The sequence below is a fragment of the Staurois parvus genome, unplaced genomic scaffold (assembly GCF_062004578.1).
Source record: "Staurois parvus isolate SC_StPar_1 unplaced genomic scaffold, SC_StPar_1.0 ptg000832l, whole genome shotgun sequence".
Classification (NCBI taxonomy): domain Eukaryota; kingdom Metazoa; phylum Chordata; class Amphibia; order Anura; family Ranidae; genus Staurois; species Staurois parvus.
The window spans coordinates 2,122,435-2,148,137 of NW_028318628.1; the positions used below are offsets into that span (position 1 = coordinate 2,122,435).

General features: G+C 42.7%; 1 protein-coding gene across 1 annotated transcript in view; it reads left to right on the forward strand.

The window, feature by feature from the left end:
- The first annotated feature begins 768 nt into the window (after nt 1–768).
- Nucleotides 769–25,703, forward strand: part of ETFA (electron transfer flavoprotein subunit alpha) — a 59,872-nt gene continuing 34,937 nt past the window's right edge. The window contains exons 1-5 of the mRNA XM_089655296.1: nt 769–908; nt 1,163–1,312; nt 6,505–6,586; nt 9,586–9,668; nt 10,313–10,412. Coding sequence (XP_089511422.1) covers nt 873–908; nt 1,163–1,312; nt 6,505–6,586; nt 9,586–9,668; nt 10,313–10,412 — 451 coding nt within the window. The 5' untranslated portion in view covers nt 769–872. The remainder of the gene's footprint in view (nt 909–1,162; nt 1,313–6,504; nt 6,587–9,585; nt 9,669–10,312; nt 10,413–25,703) is intronic.

Consider the following 25,703-nt stretch of genomic DNA (forward strand, 5'->3'; position numbering starts at 1 on the left):
AGATCATTAGTTATACAAATACAATGTTATATTGTTAATGTCATTGGCGCATGCGTTCTGAAGGGATGGCACAGCATGCGCAGAAGTGATGTCATCGCAAGCTCCAGCAGTAGGAATGGCCCAGAAGGAAGATGGGTGAAGATGGCGGCACTGGGGAGCTGTGACAGCGTGGCTGTGTACGGGTAAATCTGTCACAATGTACAACGTGGTGCACAGCAGTACATTATGACCTAAAGCTGCAGGGGGCCATTATTATTATTTTTTGGGGGGGCGGTTTACTACCACTTTAGCTGAAAAAAAGTACCTTTTCCTACTTTCATCCTCCTCCAGATCCCTCTTTTTTTGCTGCTGTGACCTGACTTCCTGTTACAGGGTGGCTACGTTCATTCTCCATAGATCCACCATATGTAGGAAGGTAGTCACCCTCTCTTGTGCGCTGCTGACATGGACTATGGGATATATTGTGTGCATAGGGCAGCGTACATGACTGCAACTAACCGAGCTCACAGAGAATGTTACCAGGAGGTAGACAAACACAGCAAGAAATCATTTCCCCACAACTAGATGACAGGACCAGGAAGTCGTACAAATGTATTATATTTTACATCTATCAGTGTCACCTTCATACACGAGGACATATTTAGTTACAAATAAATCCTTACACGGGACGGGTCAGCCGTCACCACACAACAGTAGCCACAGCTCATGTGACTCTCTGATAGCACATGGCAGGAGCCGCACCACGTGTCCCAATAGCTGCCCCTCCCCTTCTCCCGGCTTGGATTGGGTGACGTGTTTTGCCTGCGTTCTCCTGAGTTGGGTGTCGCAGGCTGCTGACGTCCGTCCCGGTCACCTCTAGTGAGACTGTCATAATGTACCGAGCCCTGAGTACCGGCACACAGCGGGGGGTGAGGGGTGCTATATGTAGAATGCAGGGTGGAGGGGTAGAAGTGAAATGAGGGCATTGTTATGGAGGGTGGCTGTGTCCATAGAAGTCCATGGCTTCTGTCATAGGAGACGTCAGCTGTGTGCCTTGTATTGCAGCTGCTGATATGATGACTCCTCATGCTGTCTGTTTTCTTGTTCTGTATAGTTTATTGAATGTTACAATATAAATGTAAACCATGATGTGTACATATGACGTCATTCTCTCTGTTTTCAGTGCTCTGCCCTGCGCAGGTTGCTCAGCACTTTGGTGGTGGCAGAACATGACACGCAGCAGCTCACCCCCCTCACCCTCAACGCAATATCTGCTGCCAGGAGACTCGGAGGGGAAGTGTCCTGTCTGGTGGCTGGAACCGACTGCAGCAAGGTGATCGTCCTCCACTGACACTGGACGCATGTCTGCATGGCTCTCCTTATATGTGTCTGCTTGTCAATTAGCACACCATGGATCATCGAGTAATGTCTGAATCTTTATTGAAGAACAGTCACATGACCGAGAACATTTGTTACATGCCTGATGAAGGGGCCCTGCATGGCTCTGAAGTGTTGCACTATGTCCTCCGTGATATGATCAAAGATTTTGACATTACTGTGTTGTTATGGTTTTGGGGTTGTATTTGAGATGTGCAAAGAGAGATCACACAAATACTTATAAGTAAAACATTTATTACAAGTAATGGCAGATGCAGAAAAAGAAAATCTAACAAGAATGCTTAACTAAAGATGCTGTTTCCGCCATGGGTCCCTCCATTATATGGCGTGGCTGATGATCAGAACAGACAGATGCTTAACGCAAGCTCTGGGTCGAGACAAATACTTCCAGTCTAGCTGTGTGTTATATACTGGACTTGTGTGCAAGCAATGGACTACCCACCCCCCATGCAAACAAAAAGGAGAGCAGTGGTCTGCCTTGTCCAAATAGTCACATTCCTTTGTTATTTAAGGTAATCAGACCTTGTCCTCATATAGCCCTTTAATCAAGGCTTGGAGGCCAACATTAATAAGGAAGTATGTAATATACAATTTCCCCATCAATTACTCAATGATCCATGGTGTGCTGTTGAATATGTGCATTTGATCTGTGATGTCTCAAGTTCCAGATGGTGGTTGTTTCAGCACCCGTTATTCCTAAGCCTCATCCAGGAAAGTGTGTGTAATGGGAATATAGATATTTACATGTCAATTAGATCTCCAAGCTGCATCTTAGTATCTGCATCATACTGTAGTGGTGAAAGAGACCCTGTCACCAACCTAAAGCAGAACTTCACCCAGAGGTTCCATTTTCTACCTCCTCCCTCCATCCCTTTCCACTTTAGGAAACTTTTTTTCTTTTTTAGTTTGGGGTAGAGGCAGTTACCTGGTTTTTACAGGTATCCACTCCCACGTCCACCTGGATTGCCTAGGTCGGGTGTCGGCAACCCGCGGCTCCAGAGCCGCATGTGGCTCTTTTTCATCTTTGCTGCGGCTCCGGAGCACACTGCCCACCAGGTGACAGGCAATAGGGTTTCAGTGGTCGGCAAGCCGCGGATCGCAAGCCACATGCGGCTCTTCTGTGTGCCGGGCGCCCGCTCCCCTCCCTCCTCTTTGGCGGCCGCCTCAAAAGTCAGGACTTTTGAGGCTTTTAATCCGGCCCGCGGAGCGTGGAACATTAGCTGTCAGGATGTAGGCGGGGCAGCCAGGATGTAGGCGGGGCAGCGTGACGAACTCCTCTCACAGTCCGCTCTGAAGACCGGAACACAGCGCGGGAACACAGCGAGAGGAACGCGCGGAGCAAAGGTAAGTGAATTGAGACAATATGGGGAATTAATTACTATAGGGGGGATGAATTACTATGGGGGATGAATTATTATATGGAGGATTAATTACTATGGGGGATGAATTACTATGGAGGATGAATTACTATATGGGGGATGAATTACTATGGAGGATGAATTACTATATGGAGGATGAATTACTATGGGGGATGAATTACTATAGGGGGGATGAATTACTATGGGGGATGAATTACTATATGGGGGATGAAGCTAACTGCACGATCCTGTATATAGCATTAAGGTAAGAAACAATATATGCAGTGTCGGATTTGTTTTAAATGTTGCAATGGTTTTGCGGCTCCCAGTCTTTTTTTTCCCTTCGGAAACGGGTCCAAGTGGCTCTTTATGTCTTAAAAGTTGCAGACCCCTGGCCTAGGTGATCCAAACAGAGGTTCACCCCCCCCCCCCTTTGACCACAGCCTTCTGGGACACGTCACAGGTCTCAGAACGCTGCAGTACCATTCACAAAGTGTGGCTCACTCGTGCAGTGGGAACCCGGCTGTGAAACTACAAGACTTCACAGCCAGTTTCCCTTGGTAAACATGCTAGTACCAGGGACCTGGAGAGCGGTAAAACACAGGCCTGGGTGAGGATGATGCTGGATCCCTGGATAGGCAAGCATCATTTTCTGAGATGTGCTGCTGTGTCCTCCTTTCACAGAAACCTTCCGTCTCCAATCCCCCCGTTTTTTTCCAATATGACGGGGGGTGGTTATAAGAAATAAAGGACTGACAAGTTGCATCAAGAGCGCTTAACTATGTGTACCCTTTTCACCCAGATCCTCCATTCATAGAAGCCATACATCTTCTATAAATAACACATGATTGGAGGGGGTGGATCTATCAAACTTCCAGACATCCTTCATTCATAGATTCTGTTTTATTCATTGAAGCTGTAGTACGACTTCATTGAATGGAGGAGATGGGCGGAAAGGGTGGGCATAGTTGAACACTCTGAATGAAAGCCTGTCACAACCCCTTATTTCTTTAAACCCCCGCCCCCCCCATACACGCACGCACGCACACACCGGGAGTGGAGGGGGCATGGGAAGAGGAAGATTTCTGCTAAATGAGGACACGGAAGCACAAGGGACACATCCCACTAAAAGTAAGTAATATCACCCAAACCGTACTCTCTGCTCCTCGCACGACCTCCTGCTCTCTAGCTCCCTTGTCTCTTCCTCCCATGCTAGTCTTCAGGACTTCTCCAGAGCTTCCCCCATCCTCTGGAACTCTCTACCCCAATTTATCAGACTATCGCTTACTCTGCTCTCTTTTAGGTGATCTCTGAAAACCTATCTCTTCAGGGAAGCCTATCCTGCCCTCAGCTAATAATGGAATATTCTATTCCTCCTACCAGTCTATCCCCCACAGTTATTACCTTTTGTACCACTAGCCCCTCCCTCTTAGATTGTAAGCTCCAAGAAGCAGGGCCCTCCTAGCCCTCTTGTATTGAACTGTATTGTTGCTGTATTGTCTCCCTTTATATTGTAAAGCGCTGAGCAAACTGTTGGCGCTATATAAATCCTGTATTATAATAATAATGCCCCTCTCACCCTCTTCGTCATAGCTGTTGTTAGATCGGCTGTGGCAGGAGGGGAGAGGGCAGGTCAGACTTTATAACTAAGGTTAGGAAGCAGTTAGAACCTGCATATACTTTGTCCCATAAAGTACAGAACTGTAATATAAAAATTATAATGGTAGAGCTTTTTACTTGCAGTGCTCCTTTTGAATGGCTATTTTTTTATTGACTTTGATGCTTCTCTGAACTTGCTGGGCAATTACCACTCCTGAATGTGTCAAATCTCTAGCACAACCACCCTTCCTCCTTTGTGCTTGCACATCATAGTTCTTTCCTCTTCTGAAAGTGTCTACTGTCTGAGCTGATCCAACTCCCTTTCCCCACCTTACATAACCTTTCATGTAGCTGCTGGGGGAGATGTTAAGGGTAATTCTATAGAGTGCTACTTGACAACTCTGAGTCTTTGGGTCTGCTGACATCCTGTCTGATGTTGTGGCACCCAGCAGCAGTCTCGTGGTCCATTCACACTAGCCACTAAGTTATAATGCAGTGGCTGGTATACAGTTTTGGCATATTGCACTGTTACTTTTTTCAGTGCACTTCCCTTGCACACCACTGCACTGCATTGGTTTAAACCAGGCACACAGGAGACTAGGCATTTTGCCTTGTCATGTGGTAGGACTGTGCTGGTGTTGATGAACCCTTAAGGGGTGCTTTTACAGGTAAATGACATGCATACAATATGTTAAATGCACATATAATTTCATGAGAAGATAAATGTTAAAATAAACGGTTGACAGGGTCTCCTAAAGCAGAACAAAAGTCCATGATACTTTACGTCTCCTTCAATGGTCCAATGTTTCTCACTGGTACCAGCATCTTTTATCCAGCTTCTTCTGGGTGCTGGAGTGGGATGATTTCACTCCTGCGCATGTGCGTGAGTTCAGTCATCCCAGCACACATGACCTATGCTGGAATATAAAATGAGCTGCAACTGTGCAGCTTGGTGTACATTCCAAAGAAGACTGTGAGCAGTCAGGTAGGTTTATTTTATTTATAAATAAACTTACACCAATCCAGGTATTTGTGCTCCTATCTCAGTATCATTCACTGCTCTGCCACTTCGCCAGGGTGTTAGTTTGGCTCATCAACACCACACACTGAAGATAAGAAACTGCTCAAGATGGCTGCGGTCCTTATAGGCTTTATGTCAAAATCCAAACACAGAAATCATCAAACAGCAGTGGAGGAAGGAAGAACATTGATGCATTTTGCTTCAGGATAACTATGTTGTATTATGACTAAGCATTTGGAAATAGCAAAGTGCGAAATGCATCAATGTTCTTCCTTTCCCCACTGGTGTTTGATGATTTCTGTGTTTGGATTTTGACAGTAAAGCCCATAAGGAGTACAGGTAACCGGAATAGTTATTAATCTTCAGGATTATTTTATTATAGAAGAGACATTTCTTCAAGCTCTTATTGCTTGCACTGCAAAAAAATTACTTAGATACTCCCCTCTCCGACTAAATACTCTGCTTGGTAGCTAAGCGCTTGTATTCGTTGACAGCTTTATTTAAAGTTTTACAGACAGAGCTGTTATAAAGAATTCTGAACTGAGAGAAAATGGATGTTGCTGTGACATCTTCCATTGGAAACTGCTATTATAATTTAGTTTTGAAAATGCTAATTACCTAAGTGACTCAGAAGCAGGTAGTATTCAAATCCATAATAAAGTTATTGTTTCTGATCTCCATACTTCACTTATTACCTTAGAATAAAGACTCAGAAAGTACTGAAGATAACACATTCATTTCACAAATTTAACACACCAGGATTAGAACTCTTCTTTTTTTGTGTATAAATGAGAGTGACATTTATTGTTTGATGTGTTCAGTGAGAATGAAATGACAATTACTTGGCTAGATAGAGATCTTTATCTTTGTTAACGCCTTGTGAACTGAGCCTATTGGATCAACCTGTCAGCAGGGGAATTGACACTTTCACAAAAAGGGATTAGAAATGACATCAATCATGTTTTTTTTCAGCTCTCCTGGGAATTGTGCATTTACCTGTACCCTGAAGAGTTCATATGGTACCATCCAACCACACATCCCTGTGGCTTCTTACTTGGCTGCTGCTGTAGGGAATCTGCATGTGGAGTTTAAGATCCTGATGAAGTCTAGAGTGATATCTTCTTTAACTTTATTTTATTACATTTCTAGGTAGCAGAGCAGTTATCAAAGGTTGAAGGAGTTTCCAAGCTGTTTGTAGCTCAACATGAAGCATATAAAGGTTTCCTACCAGGTGAGAATTATATTTTTGAAGGAGTGCTAATGTCACAAAATGACTGCTATATCTCTGTGCCCTTTTTATATTTCTCACTTTTTAGTCTGCATATTCTCAAGCATTAAAAGAGAAGCATGGGTTTCTATCCCCCCCCCCCGAATTAGACTTACCTAGGTAGATGCAGCATCAGTCCAATGATGCACCTGTCCCCCACCAGATCTAAGTGTGAACTCAACGATCACATGATCGCTGTGTTCCCACATCCACTCTGAGCAGAGAGCGGTGACTGTCAGTCACCGCTATCTGCTCTGCTTCCCCATTCCCCCCCACTCGCTAGAGCACTGAGGTGTGGAGGGAGCAGCTGGCTCATGCTCTCCAGTGGCTTGCTGAGAGGATGAGCCAGGTGACACTCCAGACTCTGGGATGGATCTCGACTTTAAAGTCGGGATCTTTCCCCAGCCTGGACCAACTGAGTGAACTCCACTCCTATGATCCACAGGAGAAGTACAGCCAAAAGGGCTGACTAAAATATACTATAAATTCCAGCTTCCATATGTACCAATATGCAGTACTATGTAAAGTTGTGAAAGAATGCTTTCACAAATGAAAGTTCATAGTTTATTTTTTATCAGTTAACAAAATGGAAAGTAAAAACAGAAGAGGAATCAAAATGAAATCAGAATTTGGTATGACCATCCTTTGCCTTCAAAACTGCATCAATTCTTCTAAAGTAGGTACACTTGCACACAGTTTTTGAAGGAGCTCAGCAGGTAGGTGGTTCTAAACATCCTGAAGAACTAACCACAGATCTTCTGTGAATGTAGGCTGCCTCAGATCTTTCTGTCTCTTCATGTAATGCCAGACAGCCTTGATGATGTTGAGATCAGGGCTCTGTTGGGGCAAAACCCATCACTTCCAGGACTTCTTGTTATTCTTTACACTGAAGATAGTTTTTAATGACATTTTCTGTTTGTGTGGGAATACATTTTGTGGCCACTGACACTCCTCCCTGATGGTATGACATGAAGGATAAGTATCTGCCTGTATTTTTCAGCATTGAGGATACCATTGATCCTGAACAAATCTACAGTTCCATTTGCAGAAATACAGCCCCAAACTTGCAAGAAACCTCCACCATGCTTCAATGCTGCCTGCAGACACTCATTGTTGTACTGCTCTCCAGCCATTCTGTGAACAAACTGCCTTTAGTTACAGTCAGATATTTTATATTTTGATTCATCAGTCCAAAGCCCCCGTTGCCATTTTTGTGCATCCCAGTTCCTATGTTTCCATGCATAGTTCAGTCGCTTAGCCTTGTTTCTATGTCCTACACTCACCTGCACAGTAAAAAAACATGCAAACCACTTCAAAATGCCTCATAAGCTACTCTGCCATGTTTGTCGCTTGTGGGGCAACCCATTCACATCAGTGGGCTGCCCTATGTGTGTCACAGGAAAAAACAACCAAAAACCTTGTGCTCTCACTATGCTATGTGTGAATGGGGCTTATAAGTGAAATTCATGTGTTTACAGAAAAATTACAGCTGAGTGTCTCTGTCCAGTCCCTTTAATGTATTTTTTTTATAAAGCTGGCTATGCACTATGCGATCTGATTGTACAATTTCCTTTTATATACCAAAATTATGGAATAGGAGGACACACCTGAGCAATCCATTAAAGTTGTATCAAATCAGTCAGGTCCTTGCACTACATAGTTGATGGTAGATCTAAAGGAGATTGTACAGTCAGATTGTACAGTGTATGGTCACCTTTAAGGAAGAAGTAGGAATGTGGGTGAAAATAAAGAGTTGGTACAGTGATGAGAGAGGCATTGTCAAGAGGGGTAAACACAGCCTATTCTGTGATGCAATAAGATGGTGCATGATGGGATATGAAGTTTCCTGGATGGTCAGGGCTCAGAATACATTCTTTTTAAATTTTAAACCGAGAGGTGCAGATTGAAGGCTGCCATGGACTAAGTAAGTGAGAGATAAGCACATTGGGTTGGCTTGGGCAAAAAAGACATTAGAAAAGTCTTCTTTTTATTATGAAAAGTGAAATTCTGCCTGGAAAGGTGAACTTAGCCTTTATGTCATTGACATACATTAAATATTACCAGTAAAAGAGAAAAAGAGAAACAATACATGGTGCAAAAGCTGCTATGCAGTAATAAAATATGCCTTTGCTGCAGCTGTGAACTGCTTTTGTCTATTTAGTCCATACAACTTTCAACACTGTTCATGAGGCTCTCAGACTTTGGTGCAATATTTTTTTTCCTCTGTGTACCATTAAGGAGATTTCACTTCCTGACCTGTTGAGATTTAGCGTTATTCCTGTTTAGTTGTTGCCAGGATAGGAAATGAAGGGGGATCTCTGTAATGGACCTGTGGATAGCAGTAAAACCTCAACAGGTACAGGGGTTCTAACCCTTCCCCTTCTCTATCCGAAACTAAGAGAAAAAAGGTTTTGGTTGGACACATACTTTAAAGATGTACCTCTGTCTAAACCCTACACGGAGTGCTTCTACTGTAAGCGGCTCTGACTGGGCAGGAGTAGTGTTGGAAGATTTCTATAGTATCCTAAACACAAAGAAATCTTGATTTGTTCTACTTGCACTGTCAGTTGGAAGGTGGACATGTTGCTGAATTTTTATAGAGCTCAATTGATGCTGGAGAGGCATGGTCCAGGTAAATATAGTCTTAAAGGACAAGTATAGTTGTTTTCAGATATTAAATGTAGAGATTTGTTTAGTGACTAGAGGAAGAGCACACCAGGCTTGCAATTGCTCAGCCTCCTTTATCCCTATAGTGTTTAACTTTGTTATGCCTCTCCATTTTCTGGATTTTCAGTGTGGTCTTTCAGAGTGTGAACTGTTGCATGTTTGCAGGTCTGTAAGCTTTTAGTCATTTACATATTTATTTGTTGTGCTTGATCAATAATATATATAAATTGTCTCCTGAACTTTTTCTTGGCATACTTCTGTATGATCCATTATTAAAACAAAGTCTTTCTTATTAGAGGAGCTGGCTCCCTTGATTCTGGAAGCACAGAAACAGTTTAAATTTACCCACATATGTGCTGGAGCATCAGCCTTTGGAAAGGTGAGTGAACTTCTGTCATGGCTGGACATAGAGGTTGTTTTGAAATGATTTCATCAAGGCTAAAATGTTCATGTATGTATTGGTCTGTTCACCCAGTGTAGACTTGAATTTTAGCTTAAAATGGTTCAAAAGCCTGAAGGTTTTTACTTTTAATGTATTCTTTGCATTAAGGTAAAAATCCTTCTGTGTGCTGTGTGCTGCTCCCTCCCCCCCTTAAATTTACCTGAACCCAATCTAGATCTAGCAACGTGCACGAGTGCAGAGGCTCCACTCTCTCTCCTCATTAGCTCAGAGACATTGGCTCCTGCTGTTAATCACAGCCTGTGAGGAGGGAACAGGGGCGGGGCTGAGCTGGGCCTGAGCAGGCAAAAGTGGCTTGCTATGGGGGCTCTCAGTGGGGAAGGGGGGGGAGGAGAGGACAGTGCTGGTGGGGGACCCAGAAGAGGAGAATTAGACCTGCCCTGTGCAAAACCATTCATTGCACACTGCAGGTAAGTATGACAAGTTGTTTTGAGAAAAAAAAATGAGCCTTTAAAACCAATTTAATGTATCCAGAACAGTAATCATTTGTGAAAAAGATTTTTTGAATGCACATAACATTATCTATATGCTAATCTGTTTTGACGGTTTGTTTCCTTTTACAGAATTTACTGCCAAGAGTAGCAGCAAAGCTTGACGTAGCACCAGTATCTGATGTTATTGACATCAAGTCTCCAGATACATTTGTGAGGACAATTTATGCCGGTGAGCAGACCTGTACAATCTAATCACAATCAGCTTTTTGATTCAGGTGTTTACCATTTGAAAAATATTACCAATTATTCCTTAGACCTCTGTCACACGGGCGGACCGGTTGGGTGTGTCTGTCAGTTTTTTAGGCGGACCCGATCAGACGCTCACATATGTCTGTTTACACCCACCAACTTCCAAACCTATCCACTAAGAACAGATGGAATAGGGATCCGTTTCACCATCCATCTGGCGGACTGGATGGCCATTGGGTGTAAATGAAGAGGTGGTCCGTTTATATCTGACTGCCCCATAGACAACAGTGGGCTGTGTCTGCTCTGCACAGGCGGAGCAGACATGGACCTGTCATTCGTCTGCTGAGCTGGGATCAGTGGACAGATCCCCCGCTGAGCAGGTGGATCCACTTGGCGGAGTCCACCCGTGTAAAAGGGGCCTTAGACATTCACATATTATTGCTTTCAACAGGAGGTTGGGACTCTTGTAAAACAAGTAACATTTTTTTTTTTTTCCTATGCAGTCACGCCTTTGTAACACCTATGGGTTTGAGTTGGAAGGACTCCCTTTTTGGAAGTCCAAGTGTGCTAGTTAGCATTACGGTGCATCCTTAAAGTGATATCAAAGGCATTAACCACTTGCCCTCCAGAGGATTTACACCTCCTTCCTGACCAGGCCATTTTTTGCATTATGGTGCTGCATTATTTTAACTGACCATTGCGTGGTCATGCAACGTTAAACCCAAATGAAATTTGCGTCCTTTTTGTCCCACAACTTGAGCTTTCTTTTGGTGGTATTGATCGCCTGTGTGTTTTTTTTTTTTTTTTAAATCTTTTTGCGCTATAAAAAAAAATTTTGAGAAAAAAAAACTATTTTTGACTTTTTCCTATTAAACATGTCCAGCAAAAAAATTAAAAAAATCTAATTTCGTCATAAATTTACGCCAAAATATATTCTGTTACATGTCTTTGCTGAAAGAATCCCAATACGTGTAAATTAATTGATTTACGTGAAAGTTATAGTGTTTACAAATGGCAGTATATATACTGGGATTTTTTTTCCATTTCTCCTAGTAATGGCAGCGATCAGCGACTTATAGTGGGATAGTGGCGGACATTCTGAAACTGGGAGAGGGGGGAGAACGGGCTTGGTGTCACTGACATCCCCAGGGACACCAATACAGTGATCACTACTAAAAAAAAAAAAAAAAAAAAAGAAGGCTGAGAGGAGCATTCTTGAGAAAAGAGGATTTTTGGAAAGCTAGATTACCAGCCTTGTCCTTAGTCTTAAAGTGAATAACAGGAAACTATACAAGTTTGGAAGATAAAATAATTGGCATACATTCATATTCAAATCCTACAGTTCTGGATTTACTCTAGGAAGGAGTTAAAAAGGTGCAGGTGACGGCTTTTATGGGTTTTCTAGAAATAAGACTGACAAAGTTCTGGTCAACTTCTAGTCTTATATGGTGGTCCCATTTAGGGCTCCCTGCCTCATAAAGTACCATGGCCTCAAGGTTGATGGCCGCATCATGAACAAAGAGGGCAAGTGCTTCGTGGGAGGAAGTCTTTAAAACTGCGGTATGGTACTCAACCCATGCTTTTGGGAAATGCTACTGTTTCAAAATGTTGTTCAGCCAGGACCTGTCCTCCAGAAAGAGAAAGTTTTGCAAGTTAGTGCCTCCCCCACCATCCCCCAAAGTATGTTTACCTGTTTATTTCCTCAGGTAGCTGTCCTGGAAGATGATTTGGGAAAACCATGGTTGCACTTACTGGTAACATTACTTTCAGGAATCTTCCAGGACAGCATCCATATTCCCACCCAGATGTTTTTGGTTTAAAGTGATGGTGTTTAAAATTGTTGCATTTGTACCTAAAAATTCCCCTGGTATACATTGGTGGAGGTTCTTTACTTACCACAGTTGAGAATGAATGTTACTGTGCACTGTCTGTTAGACCATGGTTACTTGTTATAAAATCACCAGCCCTTCACTGCCACTCAGATATTTTCTCATAATTTTTACATGTCACAAAATGTTTCAAGCCATGTAATAATTATTGCCATGGTTGCCTACTAATTAGAACTTTGCCCAACTAGATTGTAAATAATTCTCTCAAGTATTGTTAATGTTGCCAAATACATATCATCCTGATATTTATATAGAAATCTAAAAGTTCAAAGCCTAGTGCACTTTTCTGAACATGTTTTATGTTACAGCCATATTTAGAGCGTAACATGAAAGATGGTGACATTGCACAACTCCTGACCCTCAAACCGCTCCCCATCCCCCTTACCTAAAATGCAGGGTTCTTCTCCCTGTTTTCTTTTTCTCTTCTGTTGTTGTCTCTTCTTCTGTTTTCATTTGAATTTGATGCTTCTGTGTGTGGATGTCTGCGCAGCCACATCATATATTCACAGATCCATTCACAAGGATTTGTGAATGGAAGACTACAGGTCCCATCTGCCACCGCGCCATCCAATAACTGAAGGTCCGTTTGGACCTATGAGTGGAGCAGTCGTCTGCAGGAACATGTGCATTGGTCCTGCTATTCAGTAACCGCAGATGCAATGCTCTACAGGCTCCAGTGCAAAAATTCAATAAATGCATTTACGTTAATAATATAAAAAATGTGCATTTATTAGATTTTTTACAAAAGGTGGAGCATGCGATACACAGCTTGAGGTGACATAATTCCTTTATAGTTATCTATAGCTGAGATTTGTGCACTGGTATGCCTATTAAAGTGTATGTATGTGAATGTTACGTCTGATATTATTGTAGCCTAAATGTGTCTAGTAAGGTATGTTGGTGCCCCAAACCGTAGCCTATTGTGTTTCAATGCCTTTGAACATGAATACCTAATCGTGCTAGTCCCCCTCCATTACTTTTCTATGCAAAGGAGATTGGTGCTAGCATCCTCAGTTTGCATCTAACTCTATCTCAATTTAGGTCCCAATTGATCCTAAGTGTGTTGTTTTAGGTATCGTTCCAAAGGAGGCATTACCTATGAGATATAATCTATTATGGACCAGCGCCCTGTATACTGCCCGTAAGCGTATTTTGCAGAGGTGGCTCTCGCCTACCCCTCCCCCAACACTTTCACAATGGAGGGATATAGTGAATTCCACTTTAAAGCGGGAAGAACTAACATATAACCACAGAGGCTGTCCCGGGAATGTTCATAAAATACGGAGGTTATCCTCTGCTGAATTAACCTTTATCCCCACTGAAGATTAACATGATAATAATACATTTATTCTCCTAGTAGACTCCAATTTGGAGTGTTGTCCTGCATAGGGTTATATAATCTTAAGAGAAATGCATGTTACTTCCTGATGTGGAAATCTGTCCTGTTAAAGTAAAATAACTGTCTTGATAAGCTAAGTATTAGTTGTAAGATGAAAATCTTGGTTGCTTTATTCTAGTATGATCCCGATGGAACAATGTTTCATGTAAGCCGTCAGTTTTCTTTACTCGCCATCATATGATGGTATTGTCTATGTCTACTTTTATTTTGTTTTTTTGTAAATGGGGAAAAAAAAAATTTTTTTAAAATAAAAATTACCTTATTAAAAAAAAAATAAAAAAAAGATAGATACAGGTAAGCCGTGCCTATGCACAGCATGCCTGTATCTCTCCATAGTCAATTTTACAGAAAAGCTTCACCCCCCTGTCCATCTTCACCAGGGTAGTTGACAGCTTCTAGAGCAGAACATACACATACAGGGAAAGAAGTTTGTGCTGTCTATGACGTCAGTTGCAGCCTGGAGGGCAAGAGGGGCTTGCTCATGGACACACATATCAACTGGTTTACAAAAAGGCGTTTAACGTAAAAATACTTTATTAACGTTTTCTATATTCTGAGCCATCTCATATTCATGATGTAGTTAAAACTGAACTCCAAATACAAATTCTAAATATATACACACACACACCTCACAATTTCAAGTCCTGAGATAGTAGCCAGGGCTTAAGTTACTTGCCACCAATTGCCCCACCCAAACCCTACCCTGCTCCACCCCCCCATTCCGTCCCTAAACACTCCCTCATAAATTATCTCAAAGAATAGCACTGTTAAATGGTTTATGCAGAGTTAAAAGAAGATATGAAGGGGAGGAAGGAAGGGAGGAAGAAAGCAAGGAAAGTAGAGAGGGAAAGAGAGGAAGAAAGGGAGGGAGGGAAGCAAGGCAGGGGTGGAAGGAAGGTCGGACTCACATGGATGGTTCCCGCCTCACATGCTCAGTCAGGAGCATTACAGAGCTGCCGGCTAGTCTGTGTACAATTTTTGCCCACACATCCTTTTCTGCATGGCACGAACTGGAGTGTTGGCAGGCACAAGGGGAGGCAGAGCAGATCCAGCCTCTTTCCTCTCCTATTGGTGTGGAAGATGGGGGGAGGGGCTGGGCACTGAGGAGAAAGAAACTGAAGGATAAGGGATGGTCGCTGCAGTGGTGGGGGCAGCGACAAGCACCAATCTCCTATGGCTTTCAGTGAAGCAGCTAGAAGCCGCTTCTCCTCCTCTCCCTCGGCTTTTAGCTGCTTCATTGAAAGCCATACAGGTCAGTGCTTGTCACTGTCTCCACTGCTGCCTCTCTCACCCACCCCTAGTCCCGTCGCTGCTTGCCTCCATGTTATTTCCACTTCCCCCATGTGAGCGGGTGAGTGATATTTTTGAGGGCTGATATATATAAAAAAAAGTTTTTGTTTTTTCATTTTGTGTGTATTAAATGCTCTGTCATACCCCCTTTACATTGGTAAAATGTGTGTTGTGGTGCCATTCATTGTAGCGGACATGTGTTTATCCATTGAGTGCACTGGGTTTAAAAAAACCAAAATAAATAAGTGCATGTATAATATTTAGTACATTGAGGTGCACTGATGCCTCTTTAAAATGATTTGACTGCCTTAACCACTTTAAGACTGTCCTATAGCAGTTTTATTGCTACAGGGCGGCCCTCCTGTGTATATACGTGATTTTACACTTCTGCCATAGTGGGTGCGCGTGTGCTGCCAGTGGCTCGCTTCTGCTGTGAACACTCTGCGAGTCCCGGAGAACAGATGTTGGCCAGCACCCGCTGATCGTCAGGCAGGAGAAAGAACAGAGCTCTGCCTATGTAAACAAGGTGGGGAAGTGAAGGATTGTGTGGCCCTGCAAAGCTGGGAACATGATCCTTCACTTCCCTCTAGTACAAGCAGCACCTAGTGTATACCAAGCACTTGGCTAGGCACACATTTAACTCTTTGATTGCCCTAGATGTTAACCCAACAAGTGTCATTAGTACAGTGATCAGTGCATATTTTTAGCAATGATCACTGTATTAGTGTCACTGGTTCCCACAAAGTATCAGTGTAAAAATGTTGATCTCAATATTGATCGCCACCATTACTAGTATAAAAAAAAATTAATTACTTTAAAAAATTCCAGTATATGTCCCATAGTTTGTAGACGCTATAACTGTTGCGCAAACTAATCAGTATACACTTATTGGGATTTTGTTTACCAAAAACATGTAGCAGAATACATTTTGGCCTAAATTTTATGAAGAAATCTTAATTTTTTTCATTGGATATGTTTTATAGTAGAAAATAAAAAATGGGGTTTTTTTTGTCTTTTTTTTTTTTGTTTTGTTTTGTTTTTTCAAAATTGTTGGTCTTCTTCCTTTTTATAACACAAAGTAAAAAGATCAAATACCACCAAAAGAAAGGTCTATTTGTGGGGAAAAAAGGGCATAAATTCCATTTATGTACAGCGTTGCATGATCGTGCGATTGTCAGTTGAAGTAACGTAGCTCCATATCGCAGAAAATGGTCTGGTCATGAAGGTGGGAAATCTTTCGGGGGTCAGGTGGTTAATGCAGTATACCTTGACATGCATCATTGCACAGGAGCATGTTCATAAAGCAGTGAATGTGACATATCAAACACATTCAGGTGGTTCAACATTCCCTGTAATTTAAAGAACATGCAGCTGGAGGATTCACCCACAGTTAATATTTGGTGACATATGGTCACATTACCTGCTTTACAAATATGCCCTGTGGTGAAAGGGGGCTTGGACTTTTCATAACTGTGTCCCTGTTTAGGAAATTTCACTTAAAGAATATCTATAGCCAAAACTTATCCATCCAAAACTGGAAAATAAATTGGTCCCAATTAGACAAATTTGACACCTGTGAGGTCCCTTGCTGGTGCTGGCATCTTCTTCCTAAGTTCTTCCAGGGGCCAATCTTTGGCCATTGCAATTGGCCGGCATGGGATGATGTCACTACTGTGCATGTGCAGGAGTGCAGCCATCCCAGCTCCCTAACCGTGTGCTAGAATGTAAACTGAGTTGTGCATTTACAGCTCTGTGTACATTCTACAGTAGACTGCAAACGGGCGGGTGTTTTCTATTGCAGAAGAGACTTTGTATGTCTCTTCTGCAATAAACACATTGCCTGTTTGCAATTAGTTTTTTTTTTTTTTTAATAATTAACCTTTAGTTCCGCTGTTCCCCGCAGTACAGGCATAGTGGGCATTCATCCCTGAGCTGTCCCAGTGCCTTTTTAACCACTAGCCTACAGGGCACTTATACCCCCTTCCTGCCCAGGCCAATTTCCAGCTTTCAGCGCTGTCGCACTTTGAATGACAATTGCGCGGTTATGCAACACTGTACCCATATGACATTTTTAGCATTGTTTTGTGACAGAGCTTTATTTTGGTGGTATTTAATCACCTCTGGGTTTTTTATTTTTTCTTAAACCAAAAACCACTGAAAATTGTGAAAAAAAAATTCTTAGTTTTTGTTATAAAGTTTTGTAAATAAGTGATTTTTCTCCTTCACTGATGTGCGCTAATGAGGCTGCAGCGATGGGCACTGATAGGCTGCACTGATGGACACTGATAGGTGGCACTGATGGGCACTGAGGAGGCACTGGTAGGTGGCACTGATGGGCATTGACAGGCATCACTGATGGGCACTGAAAGGCAGCACTGATACATGGCACTGATCTATGGCACTGATAGGCAGCACTGTTAGGCGGCACTGACTGGCACTGTTAGGCGGCACTGACTGGCACTGTTAGGCGGCACTGACTGGCAGTACTGATAGGCGGCACTGATTGGCATTGATGGGTGGCACTGACTGGCACTGATGGGTGACACTGAAAGGCAGCTCAGATGGGCACTGATATGTGGCATTGATGTGCACGGATATGTGGCACTGATGTGGCACTGATGGGCACTGGCACGAGGCACTGACATAAGGCATTGATGGACACTGACAGGTGGCACTGCTGGGGCTACACTGATCATCAGGACACACTGATCATCAGTGCCCTGATGATCAGTGTACAACCTCTGCGGAAAACCAATTACTAGCTCTCATCTCGAGCTGTCAGCGTGACAGCTCGAGAGGAGGGAAATGCCAATAACCGGCATTTCCCTATTTACATGTGATCAGCTGTGATTGGACACAGCTGATCACATGACCGAGCCGACATCTTCGACTCTTTCCGCGATAGGTGATCCGCTGTGTCCGAGGGACACAGCGCACCGCCGATCGACGCGTTCTCCCTGAGCCGAACATGCGCAGTGAGAATGGGAGGACGTCATATGACGTCCTCCCAGAACAAGAGAACCACCTTGTGCCCGTCATATTACTATATGGCGGGCGGGAGGTAAAAACCTGGCCAATCTCAGTGGTTTCTGTGGTCCCCGTCGGCTGGAATTGCTGGCTGTCTGTGAAAGCAGGGACCCAATGCTAAGCCCAGGGGCTGAAATGATCAGCTCCTGGGCTAACAATCTTGCTACACAGCGCTTCATAGCAGAGTGCATTTAAAACTGTGCTTCCACATTGTGTTTACATTCGAAGGCATTCCATGTCACAAGTGACATCACATCATTTCAAGGAGGCTGGGACAGAGCTTTTCTAGCTCCCAAAAATAACATTCCCTCCCCATGTTAATTCCCAATGATGTTGGATGACCTGATTGACATATTGCTGCGAAAACATCAAATTCCTATGGAAGTGAATGCAATGTTGTTCAAATTATATCACAGATCTGTGAAAGAATCCCCATCATGCTGATTTGTGGCCTTCTCTGCTAATGTTAAATGTTCTTAATGTTACGCTTACAATTGATGCAAGCCTTTTTTTCCCCTGCATGTGAAGCAATGTAGTGTTGAAAAGCTACATAAAAATGACTAATTTGATACATTTTTATTAATCATTGTGTTGATTTTTATCACTTTGTTGATGCATTGGGAAAAAGGAAGGTTAATGCAGTTTTTTAAAACGTATTTTGTACTATGTATTCCCATTAAAAGCAAGAAAATATAAAGATCTCTAAAAAAAACATTGTCAAAAATGAATAAGAAATGCTTTGTTTCAAGTGGGTTTAGGGCGAAAAATGGCCTGGGAACTCAAGTGGTTAAAGCTGAAGAACACTGCATCTTCACACCACAAACCAATATTTATTTTCAAAGCAGACGTACCCATCCCCACATATTTTCATGCTTTATTTTGCTTTGAAAAACACCCACTATCATTTCTGGCCGTGGCCATCTTGAGTAAGGGCAGATGATTAATGTAACATTTACTTCCTGGAATCCATCTGCCCTTAGCTCAGGCATAGATGCAGGCAGGAACTGTGAAAATTCCTCCTCCCATACTGAAGACTCCTGGGATGTGTGATATCATTTTTTCCTAGGCCTAGAAATCGGGAAGTAACTGAAAAATGTAAAAACCATGAATATAATATACTTTTCTATCTATTTACTAATGGTAGCAGAATAAGGATTAAAAATAGTCAATGTTGATTGAGAGAGTGAAGTTCTGCTTTACCTTCTGTCTTTCTGCCAAATTAGAAGGTGACAAGAAATCTCCTTAATACAACATGGACAACATTTAATACCCGACTGAGATCCAGCCCTTTACAGCAGTATTATAAATGTAGGGTTTCATTGCCAGTTTTCTCTCTTCCTGTTCTATTAATATTTGTTTCTATAAGTGTAAGTTTTGTGTGACATAGTGTGATGATAACATATCAATGGCTTTTTAACATTGAAATGTCAATATTTTTGCATGCCAGTTTGATTACATAAAGACTTGATTCTGAAATGAAAATATTACTTGCATGAATGTTCATATATTCATGCTGTATATCTTTTTATTCAGCCCATCTGTGTTTCCCCCTTACCCTTAGATAGACCCTTTGCATATTTTGCACAGAGTAATATCAAATGTTGTCTGCCCACATGCCCTGTTAAATATTAATAATTCCTGCTGTTCTGAGAGCTCGTCACAACAACATACAATCCGTGTCCTTGGGATGAGAAATCCCAGTGGGAGGACACAGCAGAGTATCCACCTCCACCAGTCATGTCCCAAGTGTCAAGCACAAGCCTGGCCGGGGCAGCTGTCACACAAATGGCACAAGTCCTGATTGTTACGGAGGCTGATATTCTTTACTGCTTAGATAGTTTCTGATTTTTTCTTTTTCTTTCTGATTCTAATAACAGATATTCAACAATATTGGTAAAATTGTCAAAGCTCTCTCTGGTTGTTTAATCGTTTCCATACCGGGCACTTTTACCCCCTTCCTGCCCAGGCCAATTTTTAGGTTTCAGCGCTCTCACACTTTGAATGACAATTGTGCGGTCATACAACATTGCACCCAAACTAAAATTTTATAATCTTCTTCACACAACTAGAGCTTTCTTTTGGTGGTATTTAATCACCACTGGGGTTTTTATTTCTTGCTAAATTAACAAAAAGAGACAGAAAATGTTGGAAAAAAAAAACCTGTTTCTGTTATAAAAGTTTGCAAATAAATAATTGTTCTTCATAAATTTAGGCCGAGATGTATTCTGCTACATGTCTTTGGTGAAAATAACCCAAATTAGGATGTATTTTTTAGTTTGTAGGAAAGTTATAGAGTTCACAAACTATGGGATATATCTGAATATTGATCAATCCTGAAGTACAGACAGCCAATCTAATTTCTTGAGGTCCAAGAATGTCAGAATAGTACAGATATCCCCCAAATGACCCCTTTTTGCAGAGTAGACAGTCCCACGTACTTCATAAGAGGCATGGTGTGTTTTTTTAAGTATTTTTTTTGTCATAATTTTTCGGAAAATGAAAAAATTTAAAAAAGTATTTTCACTAATTTTCTTTTACATACTGTCACCAGTGCAGTACAGCATCATCATATAACTAGTATGGCGGTGATCAGGGACACTGACTGGTGACAGTATGAAAAAAAAATATATAATTTCTTTTACATTTTTTATTTTTAATTTTTTTATTACATTTTTTTTCTTAAGATTTTCTTTTCATATTTCACTATGACCAAAGTAGTACAATGTTACCATAGTAACATTGTACTACTTTGGGGAAGTGATCAGTATTTTTTTTTTTTATACACAATTTGCTTATAGCAAAGAATTACTTTGCTATAAGCAAGCATTTACCTGAATGACATCGATTCATTCAGGGTTTTTTTTTTTTTTTTGTGCTTAGCTGTGATTTGGCCAGGGCTAATCACATGACACAGCTGGGCTGTGATTGGCCCAGCTTGTGCATGTGATTGCTGTGACCATTCACACTAGTATACAATGGATGGCATGAATGAAGCCATCCATTGTATACAACTGTCATGTGACCTGCTGTGATTGGTCACAACAGGTCACATGGTGACGGCAACGGGGCAGGTACTCAGATCTGTCATCAGCCGTGTCCAAGGTACACGGCCGGTGACAGATCGCGCTGCTGCGCAGCTCTGCAGGTGCGCAAACTGCGCATGCCCGAAAGGACGCCATATGGCGTCCACCCAGAAAGGTAGGGGCTTTTGCCGGCCGCCATTCGGCCGTAGGCCGGGCGGGTAGAGGTTAAGGAAATGTATACATTTACCTCCCTTCCTTTACTCTTGTTATCCTTCTCGGACCTTCAAGACTGTTCCTCTATTTTTGTCTTGAATACTTATTTATTATAAAATATGATTTACTCTTTAGTTATGAGTACTTGCTCTAGACCAGCAATGGGCAAACTACGGCCCGCGGGCCGTATACGGCCCGGCGGACCTTTTAATCCGGCCCGCGGAGCGTGATACATTGGCTGTCAGGATGTGTGTAGGCGGGGCAGCGTGACGAACATGAGGGGAGCTAGGCTCCTCTCACAGTCCGCCCTGAAGACCGGAACGGCGCGGGAACACGGCGAGAGGAACGCGCGGAGCAAAGGTAAGTAAATTAACACAGGGGGGACTTGGCTTACTACTTGGGGGGGAATAGTACTATGGGGGATGAAATACTATATGAGGGATGAATTAATATGGGGGATGAATTACTATATGGGGGATGAATTACTATATGGGGGATGAATTACTATGGGGGATGAATTACTATATGGGGGATGAATTACTATATGGGGGATGAATTACTATGGGGGATGAATTACTATATGGGGGATTAATTACTATATGGGGGATTAATTACTATGCTTACTATGGGGGAATATTACTATACTTACTATGGATGACACATACACATCATTCATCTACTCTTGGTCCGGCCCCCGGGTCCAATATATGAACCCATTGCGGCCCTCAAGTCAAAAAGTTTGCCCACCCCTGGTCTAGACAGTTTTAATGGCTGGCTGACACTAGGAATCCTACAGGAACGTGCAGTGCACTCCTGTGTGTCTCACATGCAGTTTGTTGCGATTTGAGCACATTCACTTTGAATGGGCTCAATCACACTGCAGCGCACCAAAAGTAGTGCATGAACAACCTTTGGAAGCTCATTGCAATCAGATTTCATGGTACTTCTGCAGGCAAATGCATTACATTTGCGACCTGCATTTGGGGTATCATTAAATTGGCACTGACACCTGCTGCAGATCTCAACTCTAGTGCATATTGAATACTGTGTGGGGAAACGTGCATGGAACGTGGGTTTCCCACACCCGCTTTCTGGTGTGATTAGGGCCTAAAAGTTTGAAAGGAAAAAATTCCAAATATTTTTTGGTTGTTTAATATACTTCAGTTTGCTAAAATAGGACAACCTTGATATATTTGGGAAATGAAAGACCTTGTCCTCTCCTCCCTAAGCAGACACGACATGTACCATAATATATGGTTGTATTAGATTGATTTGATGCGGTAAAGTCCTTCTCCAAGGAGTTTCCATATCCCATATACTGTTTCCCCGAGCTCATCTGTGAGAGTGCTATCCCTTCTCCCTCCTTCACCTGTATGTCCAGCCATTTTCCCCCATGCTTTCCTCTGTCCACTATTGCCCCTTCTCCCCACTCTAAACCAACCCCCCCCCTTTTTTCATGACACTATTACAGCAAAGGGATTAGAGTTACAAAGCTAAAATTAAGTGTCAGTGCACATTAGCAAAATATTAGCAAAGCTCTAGAAGTGACCTTCAAGGGATGTTATTAATACTTGAAAAACACAACTTCAGTAAGCCTTGGCAGGAAAGCTAGCAATGTGTGGATTTGCTTAATAAGTAAACCAGCTGCAGTATTGTGCTAAGGTGATTTTGTAAAAAATGTCATAATAGGTACAATCAAATATTTGAAAAAAGGATTCAGACCTTGAAGAACAATGATGGCCTGCAGTGTCTTCCAACCAATCCAGTTTACTGATGTACTCAGGGGAGTTATAGAGACAATGGGGTGGGTTTATGAAATACTTTGAGAGTGTTCACACAAAATAAGAGTGAGAAATGATGATTTATTTTATCTGCACACAATTGGATAATTGATGTTAGCAAGAGATTGCTTTGCACATGATTGGTTAATTGAAGTATATCTTCACTCTTTCTTATGTGGGCATTCTCAATCCTTTAGTAAATTAGCCTCCTTGTATGAGCCTATAGTATGTTGTATTAGATGGTCTGAGGAATTTTATGAGAAAAGGTTAAAGAAGAATTCCAGTTATGGATACATACCGTATTTCGCGCTCCATAAGACGCACCTGACCATAAGACGCACCTAGGTTTTAGAGGCGAAAAACAAGAAAAAATTCTGAACCAATGGACTGCAGACATAGTACAGGAGATGACCAGAGACTGCAGACATAGTACATAGGATGACTAGAGACTGCAGACACAGTACAGGGGATGACCGGAGACTGCGGACACAGTACAGGAGATGACCGGAGACTGCGGACACAGTACAGGAGATGACCGGAGACTGCGGACACAGTACAGGAGATGACCGGAGACTGCGGACACAGTACAGGAGATGACCGGAGACTGCGGACACAGTACATGAGATGACCGGAGACTGCGGACACAGTACAGGAGATGACCGGAGACTGCGGACACAGTACAGGAGATGACCGGAGACTGCGGACACAGTACAGGAGATGACCGGAGACTGTGGACACAGTACAGGGAAAATACCAGGGACATAGTACAGATGTCCAGAGACTGCAGACAGTGCAGGGGATGACAAGAGACTGCAGACAGTAAAGGAGATGACCAGAGACTGCGGACCTTTGGGGAGGGGAAGCGGGTACCTGAATTCGACAGGTACCCGCTCCCACTTTCGCGGAGTCGTCCTTCCCTCTTCTTCCCGCGCTGGCTTCTGTGACAGCCAGGTGCCCACTGCGCATGCGCGAGAAGTGCTGCACTTTGTGAATGGCCCGGCGCCTTCTTGGACCTGTCATATGTCCCAGAAGACACCGGACCATTCACAAAGCCCAGCGCTTCTCGCACATGCGCAGTAGGCACCCGGCTGTCACAGAAGCCAGTGCGGGAAGACTGTACAGTGCTGGAGCTAGGAACAGGTAAGGCCCTGCAGGAGAGAAGAGCTGAGCGGTCGGCCCGATATTCTGACATGGTGGCGGCAGAAATACCGGACCTGCCGCTTTATATTCGCTCCATAAAACACACTGACATTTCCTCCCTTTTTTGGGGGGAAAAAAGTGCATCTTATGGAGAGAAAAATACGGTAGTTAAATTGATCCAGCTTGGACCAATGTACGAGGTGTGTTCAAGTCAAACCAGGACTTTTGATTATACAGATATAAAAAAAGGATGCTAGCGTGGCAGTACTACATGCAGTAGTGAGTGGCAAGTGTGTACTATTACTGAAAAGCAGAGCACATGTGGGTCAGTCCAGAGACCGTTCAGCAAGATGGCGGACAACAGTGCTAGTGTGTGCATGGAGCAGCGTGTGGTGATGAAGTTTTCTTGTGAACAAAGATGGCCATCTACAGAAGACTTCGAGCACAGTACGGTGATGAGACGCTCAGCTGTAGTAAGAGATTTGATTGATGTCAACGTTTCAAAGACGGCCGTACGTCATTGACGATCCTGACCGTGGTGCTTCCCAGCCCACAGCAGTCACTCCTGTGAACATTTAGTGCGTGGAACGCCTGATCCTGGATAATCGACGAATAACCTGTTGCGAAATTACTCAAGAGAAAAATCTTTCTGTGGGAACGGAACATGATTATGAAGTGAAGCAGGCTGTCCTAGGATGGGTCAGGTGTACTGACAAATCTTTGTATGCTGAAGCTATCCAGGCATTCGGTAAACACTTGGAAAAGTGTATAGATGAAGCAAGGGGAGTATGTAAATAAAAAATAATTGCAGTTTCCACTCCTTGAAATTTTTTCTTTTATGATATAAACTCAAAAGTCCCATTTTGACTAGAATGCCCCTCATATATTCCAAACCTGACCAATGCCCCTGGAAGCTGAAAATCACTGAAGTAGACACTGCTACTTCAGTGATCGCCACTTTGCTTCCAGGTCCGGCACCAAGATGCTGTCCTGCTGCAATCTGAACGCAGGAGGTCAACCACTCGACAGGGGCACCATTCTCTGAATGAATGCAAAGCGTATGCTGATTGGATGAGTTGAAGAAGCTGGGTGATGACATCTCACTAAGCACCTTGTCCAATCAGAGAATGCTTTCCATTTATTCATTCGGCCCTGAAACGCTTTAATGGGAGCAACTGAAATATGTCCGAAAACACGTGTTACATGGATTTTGTGCATTATTTTTTGGCTCTCTTCCTCCTAGTAATTTATCTTTCTATTGGCTGAAACAAAAACACTTTGAAAACACCCATAAAACGTGTACAAATTTGCAAAAAGAACACTCTCTCAGGTCATGAAGATTGTGATTGTTTACAATGTGTAACAATGTATTAATGTGTAAGAACTGTCGCAGGCAATCTGGGTTACCTATAGGTCATTTTATGTAGTCATTGTAGTATATGAGAAGGAAACTAAAGGTCCTGACTGGTGGTGGGCACCACCGGTTTTCAGGGACAATTCCTCCCTTAG